This window comes from Pongo abelii, chromosome 4 (assembly GCF_028885655.2).
Source record: "Pongo abelii isolate AG06213 chromosome 4, NHGRI_mPonAbe1-v2.0_pri, whole genome shotgun sequence".
Classification (NCBI taxonomy): domain Eukaryota; kingdom Metazoa; phylum Chordata; class Mammalia; order Primates; family Hominidae; genus Pongo; species Pongo abelii.
The window spans coordinates 140,324,592-140,338,650 of record NC_071989.2 but is presented as its reverse complement, the minus strand read 5'-3'; the positions used below and the strand labels follow the sequence as shown (position 1 = coordinate 140,338,650).

The window sequence follows — 14,059 nt, the reverse complement described above, 5'->3', positions numbered from 1 at the left end:
TCCCTGTAATCCTGGCCATGGTGGCTTTCCAGCAGCATGGTTCTAGCCAAATGGTTCAAAATCTTCTTTTTCTTTCCTGTGTTCTGTCCCTTTAATATCTCCCACACCAGGCCAATCTTGAATTACTCATTTCTGTACCTCCTCAAAAGTTTCCAAGCTCTGCATCATCCAAGGAATCTGTAGTCAATTAGTAGCATTATTCATTTTTTTCTTGCTACTCTATTTTTAGTTATGAAAATTAATATTTAAAATATATTGGCTCAACTTACGTAAACAAAGTGTTTCAAGTATTCTTTGTCCTCAGAAGTACATAGTAAGTAAAGCATGGTATTGATTTATACATGAAAAAAGGCAATGCCATTAAAATGGAAATTGGAAGAAATTGTCCTAAGTAATTGTTTTGGATTCTTGTCAATGATGGGAGAGTGAGGGAACAGCTGTGTATTTTAAGGAAGGGAGAAGAACCAATATTATAGAATGCCACCCAGACTAATGGTACTTATCTCAAAAGGCATAAAAGAATTGGTCATATGGTGGATTGAGCTACAGAGCTGATTGTGTTTATCATTAGGAAGGGGAAGGAATTTCCTCAGCTCATGTGTTGTACAACCTCAGGCCTTCTTTCTGATCCCAGCCCTAGCATCCAGGTAGGACCCAATTGTTGGATGTTGACCTTGGATGAAACCCAGATGGGCTGGACACCATCTCAGACATCACAAAATTCGGCAGCTCTTCTCTCTTCCCACAGGCCAGTCTTGGTGGGTGTGTGCGGATGATTGTTACTGGAGCAGCCCCAGCATCACCAACAGTTCTGGGATTTCTCCGGGCAGCTCTAGGGTGCCAGGTATTGTCATTGTGTGTCCTCCCTTGGGAACAGCAGGAAGTTCGTTAGGGCAGGAAAACTACTATACCCTCTACTGCTCAGAGAAAGAACTGGGGGACAAGATTTTTGTGAGACAAAAGCTCCCTCCTCTGAGGAGGAAAAAACTCAGAGCCAGTGAAAGCCAGGATGGCATTGCCACATTCTGGATAGCCCAGGTTTATCCACTCTGGGAAATTCTTTTATCTGGACCTTTGGAAGTTTTTCACAAAGGGCAAAGGGATCAGACAAACCATAGACAGATCATCAATGTGCTGTAGAATCTGTACCACACCTATACTGCATCTCTACCTTCTTCAGCCTGCAAAATATCTTGCAACCCAGAAAAGGAGAACAAGGCAGAAAGCCCATTTATGTGTTATTTGATCTATTATGTTTTGTCATCTCTAAAAGTTTATTTCTTCATTTTCCATTCAACTCATATTTATTAAGTTTCTGCATATGAAGGGTATCATAATGTGGTTGTGGCTGACAGATTTGGAGTAAAGTAGACCCATCTTTTTCATAATTGTGCGTGCTTAAATTTTTCTGCTTTAGAAGCCTTGATCTTTATTCACTGTACTCCTATTCCACATCAGCATGGCCTAACCACTTCTAAAGGCAGACACTCCCACATGGTGTATTCATGCAAACAGGTGGGGCTCTGGAGGGGAATAGCTTATGGAGCCAAAATAAAACACAGAGTAGATTTTAAAATGTTTATCTTTAATTCATTATTATCCAGATGAAAAGTAGATCCAGTGGTTGAAAATAGGTCAGAAACCTTTACCCTAAACTATATAACCTTATCTACTAAGTGTCTGTGATAAAAATAGCACTTCTCACGCCTGTAATCCCAGCACTTTGGGAGGCCGAGGCGGGTGGATCATGAGGTCAGGAGATCGAGACCATCCTGGCTAACACGAGGAAACCCCGTCTCTACTAAAAATACAAAAAATTAGCCGGGCTTGGTGGCACGTGCCTGTAGTCCCAGCTACTCGGGAGGCTGAGGCAGGAGAATGGTGTGAACCCAGGAGGTGGAGCTTGCAGTGAACGGAGATCATGCCATTGCACTCCAGCCTGGGCGACAGAGTGAGACTCCATCTCAAAAAAAAAAAAAAAAAATAGCACTTCTTCCAAGCGAATGTGGCCATGCTTGTTGTCTGTGTCCAGTTTCACCTGGAGTTATCTACCTCCAGAGTACCTCCCTCCCTCCATCGCCCTGATCATGAAGTGGTCAGACACGCTCAGTGGGAGGTTAGCTGTCTGGAAGGGGTGGCCAGTCAGCTGTTGGAGGGTGTGTGCCCACAGTGTGGCTTCTGTGTTTTGTTTGAAGGTTTATGAAGGTTATGGCCAAACTGAGTGCACAGCTGGATGTACCTTCACCACGCCTGGCGACTGGACCTCAGGTAGGACGGGCTAGAGATGTGGGACTGGCTTGCAAGGCACTGTGGAGTAAAAGCAGCCAGCTCTAAAGCTCCCTCATGGAAAGTAAATTTGCAAGGGCACTTAGGAATAAAGCAAAAGAGATAGAAGAAAAACATTAACGGTAGTTATGTCTGGGTGGTGGCATTGTGAATCTGTAAACACTGTTGAGGTTTTTCCCTTTTTTATTCATCCTTAGCATACTGGAAGAATCTGGTCTAAATTTGGTGAGTAATCCGTGGGCTACCCACTACAGCCCTGCTTCCCCTTGGCCCTGAAGGATGAATCTCCTCAGAATGAGGGTGTGGATGACAGCTGTTCCTTTTTGAGATTGCCGCTGCCTTTGAGACGTTGACATCACAGGAGAACGTAGTTCTCAAAGGGCCTCTAAAATGGCCCTTTAAGAAACAGTACCCTGGCCACTATGAACCTGCCTCTCCTTTACACGTCAGGTCCAATTCATAGCCTGCTTCCTTCATTCGAAAATACTGTAAGCAAGGCCATGTAGTATCTAGAATCTATAAAAATCCAATATACTGATATTATAAACATTTTTCCATCTGGAGTTGTATCTTGTGATCTATTACTTCTTTTGTGCATAACTTCTATTTATCTATCAAAGAAATAGGAAAATACTAAAACCTGTGACCAAAAAAAAACACAATAATCTCCAAAGGTGGTTCCTGTGGGAGATCTACCAGCAGCAAAGTGATTAAATAATTTATTTACAAAATAGGCTTTATTCAACTATAATTTTAAAAGACAGGACTAAGGAAAAAATGCTTCTGTACTTAGCTTGGCCAAATATGATTTCAATTTAAAATCCACCTATCCTGTTTCTGCTGACTATCTCAAGGTACTCTGAAAATAATATTGCATTAAACAGCATATTTCTTTCACGTGCACATCATCCTAAAATTTTCCAGTTTGTAGTTGAGCAAACTTAAGTACAAGGAGTGGCCCCAGGCTTGGAAAGGAAGTCAGTATCCTGAAGGATTCTTTTGCTGAGTGGTTTTCAGCAAAAGGGGAAACAGGTCTGTAGTAGGCAGCCCGTGGATTACCCACCACATGTAGAGCAGATTCTTCCAGTATCTACCCCTCATGTATCCCTTCCTTTTGGACATGTATCTCTTCCCTCTCAAGTCATCCTTTACATTTTCCTATGTAAACACTGCTGAGGTTTTTCCCTTTTTTGGTTCACTCTTAGCATAAAATTTGAAAAGGCTTTTGTGTATAAGGATAGACATCTTTGAATAGTATTGTCAAAGATTTGACAGCCTCTCTTTTAAAAGAGAAACCAAGGTGGCAAGCCTCATTTTTCATATACGTGGCTCAATTTTCTTTCAGGACCTTGGCTAGCATCTGCTTAAAACCCCTCCAACTTGCCAGTGAATTATCTAACAACCACAATCATTAGAAAAATGACTTAGATGTAATTTTGTGGTAAATTTGACCAAGAGAATTTGGAGTCTTATTTTCATGGGGCAAGTTTCTTCATCCCAGCTTTCCATTCCTTTGTTATTCAACAAGTAGTGTGGGACCAGCAGCTGCATTGCCTTGGTGCCTGTAAGAAGTGCCGAATCTCAGGCCCCATTCCAAACCCACCGAATCAGAATCCACAGCTTATGATTTCTAGATTTCCAGCACATTAATCAACAGTCTGGTGGCTAGAGGAAAAGCAATGATTGCTATATTTTATGATCCCCAAACCAAGACGTGTGATCTGACAATGGGGAAAATGATTTAATGTGGGCACCATTGTCAAAAATCTTGAGCCTGTGTTTGATGCCCCCCATCCTACCCTAGCCAGGACCCTGTGCACGTTGGTGCTGGGCCAGGTGTGCTTGTCCTGCTCATTAAGAATCAGATGTAAAACAAATGCCCAGGCAGAGGTTGGCCTTTGCTTTCTCCAGAACTTTGTTTTATTACCAACACTTGTCAGTAACAAATGCCCCTTTAAACGTGTGTTACTTTCATCCATAATTCCCTACTTTGGCCACTCAGAGATTTTAAGGGGCTTGGAACATCTTCAGTGCTAAAACGGATCTGAACACTAACAAATGCCATCTTGCTCCGGTGTTCCAGGGCACGTAGGGGCACCACTTCCCTGCAATCATATCAAGCTCGTTGATGTTGAGGAACTGAACTACTGGGCCTGCAAAGGAGAGGGAGAGGTAAACAAGGATTTAGCCATTCATGCCCATGGCTGCTACATGTAGTGAGTAAAAACAAACAAGAACAGTAGGGATGGAATGATTTTCCTTTTGCCTTGTGTATAAAGTCATTTTAAACTACTGATTAATTTGACTCAGCTCAACTCAGCATCTCCTCTCCTGTTTATGAGGCAACCAAGAGCTAGTGCTGGGACTGAGCTGGTCTAAATCAAGATTTGGAATTCCCAGACTTTTAAATTAATTAATTAATTTGTTATTAGTATTATTATTATTATTATTATTATTATTTTGAGACGGAATCTCGCTCTGTCGCCCAGGCTGGAGTACAGTAGTGTGATCTCTGCTCACTGCAACCTCCGCCTCCCAGGTTCATACCATTCTCCTGCCTCAGCCTCCCAAGTAGCTGGGACTACAGGCACCTGCCACCACGCCTAGCTAATTTTTTTCGTATTTTTAATAGAGATGGGGTTTCACCGTGTTAGACAGGATGGTCTCGATCTCCTGACTTCATGATCCGCCCACCTCGGCCTCCCAAAGTGCTGGGATTACAGGCATGAGCCACCGTGCCTGGCCCTTAATTAATTAAATTTTTAATAGAGACAAGGCCTTGCTCTGCCACCCAGGCTGGAGTGCAGTGGCGTGATTATAGTCTACTGAACTCGAGACCATAGCCTCGAACTCCTGGGCTCAAGCAACTCTCCTGCTTCAGCCTCTCAAGTAGCTAGGACCACAGGCATGTGTCATCATGCCAAGATAACTTTTTATTTTTTTTTTAGAGATTGGGTCTTGCTGTGTTGCCCAGGCTGATCTTAAACTCTTGGCCTCAAGCAATCCTTCCTGCCTTGGCTTCCCAAAGCACTGGGATTACAGGTGCTAGCCATCATGCCTAGCTCCAAATTTTGTAAAAATTCATTTTTTCCCCTAACTGTGTCATGGCCTGCTGCTGTGTGATCTGTCCCAGCAGAAACATGACCCTTTACAAATAGGCCAGATGGAGTAGATAGAGCTGGCCTGTACTTGTTCATTCCATGGGAGTAAGTGGGAATGATTGCCTGCTAATGGAGCAGGGGGCTGAAGCATCCCTGGTAGAATCAGCCAGCCATTAATATCTGTGATGAGTCCCCATCAAGTGTCACAGAGCAGCATGTGGCCAGAGGGCTCCTGAGGGAGAAGAGATGACAAAGGCCTAAGGTGGCCAGGGCAGGGGGGAAAGATGGGGAGGATGTTGCTTGACAGAAGGCAGGAGACAGTTCAGATGGCTGCTGGCTGTTCCTTGTCCTCTGTTTCCATCCCTGCCATATCCACAGTGGCTTTCCTGATGGATAGTGCACCTTATCTCCGTATGCCTGGTGACAGCTTCCCATCTCCTCATTCCTCATGATGTGGCTGAGATAAGCCATGGTTTTTGTCCCATAGATATGTGTGAGAGGACCAAATGTGTTCAAAGGCTACTTGAAAGATCCAGACAGGACGAAGGAGGCCCTGGACAGCGATGGCTGGCTTCACACTGGAGACATCGGAAAATGGCTGCCGGTGTGTACGTTTGGAACCACGGAGCTCCAAACATTTTGGCGGTGGGAGGGTGTGTGGTCCGGGTCACTGAGGCAGGAGTCTTCTCCAAATCCTCCCTGACAATGAGTCATTCAGGAGCACCTCTGGGGTCTGGGGGGAGGCTCTTCCTTCCTTGAGCCCCAGAGCGTCTTCCTCTTCTCACTCCGTCTCATGAAGGTGATGAGGGACCTGTGCAGGTGGGTGTGGCTGAGGTCTTGGAGACTGAATTCCTATCCTTAATGGTTTCCAGAAAGACATCTGACATTGTGTGGAATCTGATGTGAAGTAGGAGGAACAGGGGGTACATGTCTCTAGGACGTCTGAGAAGGGCAAGGCCTGCAAGCCCTCCAATGCTGGCCCGCAGCCAAAAGGTGGCACTGAGTGAAGGGGAAAGCTCGGAGACAGGTGGGAGAATGCCTTAGTTCCTGTGGCTTTGCCAGCAGTTGCTCATGTAACCTTGAGCAGAGCCGCATCCCCCTCTGTGGCTTCACCTTGACTCACTTATAGAAGAGGAGAACAAGCCTTCATAGCATTCCTTGCCCATGGCCCCCAGCTTTTAACCAAAACCACTTTGCCTCATTCTCTCATTTTTAAAATAGGGATCATAATGTTGCTTACCTCTGAAGTTATTGTTTTGTTGTGCAAGATCTGGACTTTATCCTTTATTATTTATTTATGAAATGGAGTCTCGTTCTGTCACCCAGACTGGAGTGCAGTGATGAGATCTTGGCTCACTGCAACCTCCACCTCCCGGGTTCAAGCGATTCTCCTGCCTCAGCCTCCCCAGTAGCTGGGACTACAGGTGCCCGCCATCCCATCCGGCTAACTTTTTTGTATTTTTAGTAGAAACAGGGTTTCAATACGTTGGCCAGGCTGATCTCAAACCCCTGATCTCAAGTGATCTGCCCATCTCGGCCTCCCAAAGTGCTGGGATTACAGGCATGAGCCACTGCACTCAGCCTGGATTTTATCCTTTAAAAATGTTTTAATAAAAGAAAGAAAAATAAAGTTGTTTTTGTGAGGAACAAATGAGATTATGCCTGCAAAGCACTTAGCACAGTACCGGGCACATAGGAGATGCTTAGATGAATGCTTTGACCAGAAAACGGCTGTCACTGACACTGAGAACTCTTGCCTGGAGCAGCCCACCCCAGGAACCTCTCCTGTGTCTTTGGGAAGTGCTAAGGTTTGGGTGGACATTTTGAGGTGTTGAGTTAATGAGGCACGTGAATGATGTTGAGCCCAAGGGGGGCTGAGTGGGCTGGTAAATGGATCTGCCCCTGCTTGGGCCTGTGTACTTCCCTTTGAGAAACCCTCATGCCTGCCCCAGACAAACATGTATCTCCAGTGAGTGCCCTGGCCCAGGGACTCTGCTTAGGGAAGATATGCATGATTAGACAGTTCCCAACCCAATGTGATGGGCATGAGTTGGGGGCACACTGGGGGCACACTCACCTCGGGAGAGGGCAGAGGAGGACAGGCACCTACTGCATCCAAGTCTTAGGATATGAGTCATGTTCCAAGAGGAGGGAGTGGGAAGGACAATCAGGGCGTGATAGTAATAAATACTGAGTAGAGGCACTAGACATGCGAAGCAACTAATTCCAACTGAAGACCCATAGGTGTGGGAGAGAGAGGCTAGAGAGGTCAGCAGGCCCTGAACATCTGCAGAAGGTGGATTTTCCTGTCGGCTCAGGGAGCTTAGGCTTCAAGCCCCCTCACTTGCATCAGCCCCTTCCAAAGCCCTGCACTTCATTTTACCTGGTTTTTCTTAAAGAGGGCCCTCAATATTGTAAAAGCTTGAAGTCTCACAAATCCCTGGATCTGCTGCTGATGCCCTGTAACTTGAATGAAACCATCCACCATTTAGGGGCTAATATGAAGCAAATAAATGAATTCATGTAAAGCACTTATTGTTTTGCTTGAGCACAGAGCCTAAAGTTGCAGGCAGGTAGTCTGTGAGAGTCCATTTTTTAGATTATTATTTTTTAATGATTTTTGAAATTTAATTAAAACTTATTGCAGCTATTGAGATACTTATTTTTCTATATTTCTTATGTAAAGCAAATCATGCATTCTTGACATAATTCAACTTAATCATGATGTGACTTTTTAAATAATATTTTTCCTAAAAATTGTGTTTGACCTTTCCATTTATATTCACAAATGAGAATGATCTGTAATTTTCCTTTTTATATACAACCCTATTATGGTTTTGTCATCACCTTATTGAATGAGTTGGTAAGTGGGTTTTTTCCCCATTTTTTGGAAGAGTATGTTCAAGCTTTGAATGATTCATTCTTGAAATCTAGGTAGAAATCATCTATAAAGACATTTGTGCTTTTAAAAATGTTATTTTGAAATCATGTTAAATAGATCAAGGAATAAGCATAGTCTTCTTCTGGTCCAGAAGGATCAGGATCCAAATCCTGGTTCCCCAACTCCTAGCTGTGTGGCTTTGGAGGAGTTAACTAAGCTTTCTGATCCTCATTTTCCTCGTCTGTGAAACAGAGGTGACAACACCCAGCTAATGGACCATGAGGACCAAATATGCTGGGGTAGGGATAGTGCCTGATGTCTAGCCTGGGTTTTGAGCAAAACAGAGTCTGCTCATTTTTCTCTTTTGGAGAGATTGCTCTGGCACTGGCAGATCAAGCAGATGGAGTGGAGACAGAGTGTGTGCAGAAGTCCAGTCAGAAAGTGGTTTTGCTGGGAGGAGGTGGTGGATATGAGATGGATTTGTGAGCAAAGACAGGTGAGCCTGACCACTGGAGATCCCAGGAGAGGCAAACAACAAGGTCATCTCCAGGTTTGGGGTTGGAGGCTGGGGCAGGCTTGAGAAGCTTGGTCGTGAGTTTCATATAGGAGCATGTTACATCCTCTGAGACAAACAGCCTAGTTTTTGAAGCATTCCAAGGGTATTTGGGTTCTGGATCTGGAGCTCAGTGAAGAGCTGGAAGCTTGAACTGACTTGGGAGTGACCAATGAAGAGAAAACGGTGGTTACTCCAAGGTGCATTGTCAGTGGTGGTGAGGGGAAAGAGGCCCACCTAGTCACCTTGGAAGCTCAGAAAGGTCGAGGAGAGTCAGAGAGGTGAGGACGGGTCCTGGAGGCCAGTGGCACCAGCACTCCCTGTCCAAGGAGGTGACCTGCCTGCTGCAGAAGTCCTACAGGGGCCTGGGCTCCTAGTGCCATCTGGCATGTCAGGTAGGAGTCACAGGGGGCTCTGTCAGGTCTGTGCTATATGCCAGGGGATGCAGAGGCTGCTCTTTAGGGGTGGAGACAGTAGCTGGGCAAGAGACTTGAGTGTGGTCTAAGGGAGTGAACCAAAGATGCTGGTGAGAAAAAGGCAGCTGGAACAAGGGTGTGTGCAAGAGGGGTGCCCTGATGGAAGGGCGGTGGGCCTCCAAGAAGGAGGAGGTGAGGATACCTGCTGCTAGGCATGAGGGTGGCAGTGGTGGGAGGACTGTGTGGGGGGCTAACTGCTGAGGGGAAAGGACAGTGGATGCTCACGGCCCAGCAGAACTTGGATGCCATCAACCTGAAGTACAGTGGTTCTCTCCAGCAGCCCTGCAGCTCCCTAAGAGCAGACACAACAGGTGGAAAAGAAATTGGGGTGGGGTCTGCAGGGTGGGGTAGGGCAGGGAGTTACGGCACTGAGGAGCAAAGGTTCAGGCTTGAGAGTGCCATGTTCTTATAAAGCTGTTTGTCCAACTCTACAGGCAGGAACTCTTAAAATTATTGATCGGAAAAAGCACATATTTAAACTTGCTCAGGGAGAATATGTTGCACCCGAGAAGATTGAGAACATCTACATCCGGAGCCAACCTGTGGCGCAAATCTATGTCCATGGGGACAGCTTAAAGGTGAGGCCCCTAGGCTTCAGCCCTTCCACATATGCTGGGCATGCTGAAAAACCCAGATTAAACATTAACCTCCAATCAGACACCAGGATTCTCCTCTGCATTTTAAAACATGAGAGAAAACTCCTTTTTAAAGGAGAAATCTTACTTATAGTTTGTTAAAATGTAATTAGGTCAAGTAAATTGTCTGAAGTAGTACTAATGAACATTCCCATTCCTTTTCACTTATGCTCTACTTACTTCCAAGGATTTTTGAGATAAAATGCTAGAGCAAGATTCAGGGTTTCTACTGTTTTTATTTTTATTTTAAAAAGTATTATTACTATTATTATTGAGACAGGGTCTCGCTCTTTCACCCAGGCTGGAGTACAGTGGCACAATCATGGCTCACTGCAGCCTCAACCTCCCTCCTGGGCTGTAGCCATCTTCCCACCTCATCCCCTTCCCCCTCCCTCCCCTTCCCCAATAGCTGGGACTACAGGTGCACACCACCATGCCCAGCTATTTTTTTTTAATTTTTAGTAGAGACAAGGTCTTACTATGTTGCCCAGGCTAGTCTCGAACTCCTGAGCTCGAGTGATTCTCCTCCTGCCTCAGCCTCCCAGAGTGCTGGGATTAGAGGCGTGAGCCATCACACCTGACCTGTTTTGATTTTTTTAATATGCAAATGAACTTTACAAATTAATGAGTACAGCAAAAAAAATGTACTAATGGTACTAATACTAATATAGGTTACTAGGATTCAGTTATTCGGAGGAGTTTTATACTTATTTTCCTTTCAATATTATTTAGATTTAAAGTCAGAAAGATCATGAGTATATTCCATGATATCTAAGATATCGAATATATTCACTCTGTCACCCAGGCTGGAGTGCAGTGGCACAATCTTGGTTCACTGCAGCCTCTACCCCCAGGGTTCAAGTGATTCCCTTGCCTCAGACTCCCGAGTAGCTGGGACTACAGGCGCCCACCACCATGCCTGGCTAATTTTTTTAAAAAATATTTTTAGTAGAGACAGGGTTTCACCACGTTGGCCAGGCTGGTCTTGAACTCCTGACCTCAAGTGATGTGCCTGCCTCAGCCTCCCAAAGTGCTGGGATTACAGGCGTGAGCCACCATGCCCTGCCTGATATCAAATATATTCTGTACTATCATTGCATTTCTATAAATATTATGAAATTATTTTCGAAGAAATGCTTTAAAAATCAAAATAGGCCTGGCATGGTGGTTCACACCTGTAATCCCAACACTTTGGGAGACCGAGGCAGGAGGATCGCTTGAGCCCAGAAGTTCAAGACCAGCCTGGGCAACATGGTAAAACCCTATCTCTACAAAAAATACAAAAATTAGCTACATGTGGTGGCATGCACCTGTAGTCCCAGCTACTCGGGAGGTTGAGATGGGAGGATCACTTGAGCTCAGGAGGTCGAGGCTGCAGTGAGCCATGATCATACCACTGAACTCCTGCCTAGGCAACAGAGTGAAACCTTGTCTCAAAAGAAAAAATAAACAAAATGAAGAAGTCTTTCATGAATGAAGATCATATTAATGAAACCATTTCAGCGTGGTTTGGTAATCCTGGGAAACATTTTGGTTCATAGAATTTGGATCAGAGTTGTTTGCTCAGCCTCCTAAAGATGTGCTGATTTGAGATTGGCATGAGAATCGAAGGTGCCTATCAGTCTACTTTACTGATTCTTAATGTCCTTATTTTTTCATATAAAACTAGGGGAATATATCAGAAAATGAATGGTATGATATATTGGCAGAAATGTTTTATAAACATATACTTAGTTTTTGAAAAAGGTGGAGTCTGAGAATTTTAATGCTGGACCACAAATAACCACTTTAAATGCATTTGTCATGACTGTGTTCTCCTTTGGTGAGCACTACAGGCCTTTTTGGTAGGCATTGTTGTGCCTGACCCTGAAGTTATGCCCTCCTGGGCCCAGAAGAGAGGAATTGAAGGAACATATGCAGATCTCTGCACAAATAAGGTTGGTATCTTGGGGCTGTCTACTGAAAGGTTACTGAATGTTTTATGATACCACATAATGAGAAGACAGAAAAGCTGTAGACCAGTGAAATTCAAGCTCATATGAAATTTCTAACATTACTTTATACATAGTGGGGATTCTAAACCAGAGATTTGTCTTTTTGTTACTGAAGAAACTCATATTTCTTCTTAGAAAGATTGACAAATGTTTGGATTTTAAGCCAGGAGACATCACAGAAACCTTATCCAGCCCTGTTGCTTTGTGGCTTAGAGGAGAGTCCAGAGAGGGTGGTAACTTGCCCAAGGTCACAGAGCTGGTTAGCAGCAGAGTCAGATGTGAGCATAGGCTTTCTGACTCACCTGCCATGCTCCTTCAGATGTAAGGTGGATTTTGTGTCTACTGGATATAGACAGCTAGTCATGGAATAGAAAAAGTAGCACAATTCTTCCTTCTTAGAGCATTAGCTATTCACACCTTCCTGAAACCTTCTAATGGCACATCGAGAACTCTGTGGAGGAGGTCGCCGTGCTCTGACTCAGTGTAGCCCCTTGAGTCACATGGTCCATTTCTTAGTAGTAGCCATAGACCCTCCCTCTCCTACTGGACCCTGGGCCCTGGGCTCATCTAGGGGTAGCAAGACTCACCAGGCTGACCAAAAGCAAATCAACAGAATATACATTTTTTTCAGCACCACACCACACCTATTCCAAAATTGACCACATAGTTGGAAGTAAAGCTCTCCTCAGCAAATGTAAAAGATCAGAAATTATAACAAACTGTCTCTCAGACCACAGTGCAATCAAACTAGGACTCAGGATTAAGAAACTCACTCAAAACCGCTCAACTACATGGAAACTGAACAACTGCTCCTGAATGACTACTGGGTACATAACGAAATGAAGGCAGAAATAAAGATGGTCTTTGAAACCAATGAGAACAAAGACACAACATACCAGAATCTCTGGGACACATTCAAAGCAGTGTGTAGAGGGAAATTTATAGCACTAAATGCCCACAAGAGAAAGCAGGAAAGTTCCAAAATTGACACCCTAACATCACAATTAAAAGAACTAGAAAAGCAAGAGCAAACACATTCAAAAGCTAGCAGAAGGCAAGAAATAACTAAAATCAGAGCAGAACTGAAGGAAATAGAGACACAAAAAACCCTTCATAAAATTAATGAATCCAGGAGCTGGTTTTTTGAAAGGAACAACAAAATTGATAGACCGCTAGCAAGACTAATAAAGAAGAAAAGAGAGAAGAATCAAATAGACATAAGAAAAAATGACAAAGGGGATATCACCACCAATCCCACAGAAATACAAACTACCATCAGAGAATACTACAAACACCTCTACACAAATGAACTAGAAAATCTAGAAGAAATGGATAAATTCCTCGACACATACACCCTCCCAAGACTAAACCAGGAAGAAGTTGACTCTCTGAATAGACCAATAACAGGCTCTGAAATTGTGGCAATAATCAATAGCTTACCAACCAAAAAGAGTCCAGGACCAGAGGATTCACAGCCGAATTCTACCAGAGGTACAAGGAGGAACTGGTACCATTCCTTCTGAAACTATTCCAATCAATAGAAAAAGAGGGAATCCTCTCTAACTCATTTTATGAGGCCAGCATCATCCTGATACCAAAGCCGGGCAGAGACACAACCAAAAAAGAGAATTTTAGACCAATATCCTTGATGAACATTGATGCAAAAATCCTCAATAAAATACTGGCAAACCGAATCCAGCAACACATCAAAAAGCTTATCCACCATGATCAAGTGGGCTTCATCCCTGGGATGCAAGGCTGGTTCAATATCCACAAATCAATAAATGTAATCCAGCATATAAACAGAACCAAAGACAAATACCACATGATTATCTCAATAGATGCAGAAAAGGCCTTTGACAAAATTCAACAACCCTTCATGCTAAAAACTCTCAATAAATTAGGTATTGATGGGACGTGTCTCAAAATAATAAGAGCTATCTATGAAAAACTCACAGCCAATATCATACTGAATGGGCAAAAAATGGAAGCATTCCCTTTGAAAACTGGCACAAGACAGGGATGCCCTCTCTCACCACTCCTATTCAACATAGTGTTGGAAGTTCTGGCCAGGGCAATGAGGCAGGAGAAGGAAATAAAGGGTATTCAATTAGGAAAAGAGGAAGTCAAATT

The 14,059-nt window shown here is 44.0% G+C and overlaps 1 protein-coding gene across 6 annotated transcripts in view; it reads left to right on the top strand.

The window, feature by feature from the left end:
- Nucleotides 1-14,059, top strand: part of ACSL6 (acyl-CoA synthetase long chain family member 6) — a 65,103-nt gene that overhangs the window by 39,239 nt on the left and 11,805 nt on the right. For all 6 annotated transcript variants that reach the window (XM_054555919.2, XM_063724241.1, XM_063724242.1 and 3 more), the window contains exons 14-19: nucleotides 749-844; nucleotides 2,196-2,268; nucleotides 4,370-4,458; nucleotides 5,875-5,991; nucleotides 9,732-9,875; nucleotides 11,768-11,869. In XM_054555919.2, coding sequence (XP_054411894.1) covers nucleotides 749-844; nucleotides 2,196-2,268; nucleotides 4,370-4,458; nucleotides 5,875-5,991; nucleotides 9,732-9,875; nucleotides 11,768-11,869 — 621 coding nt within the window. The remainder of the gene's footprint in view (nucleotides 1-748; nucleotides 845-2,195; nucleotides 2,269-4,369; nucleotides 4,459-5,874; nucleotides 5,992-9,731; nucleotides 9,876-11,767; nucleotides 11,870-14,059) is intronic.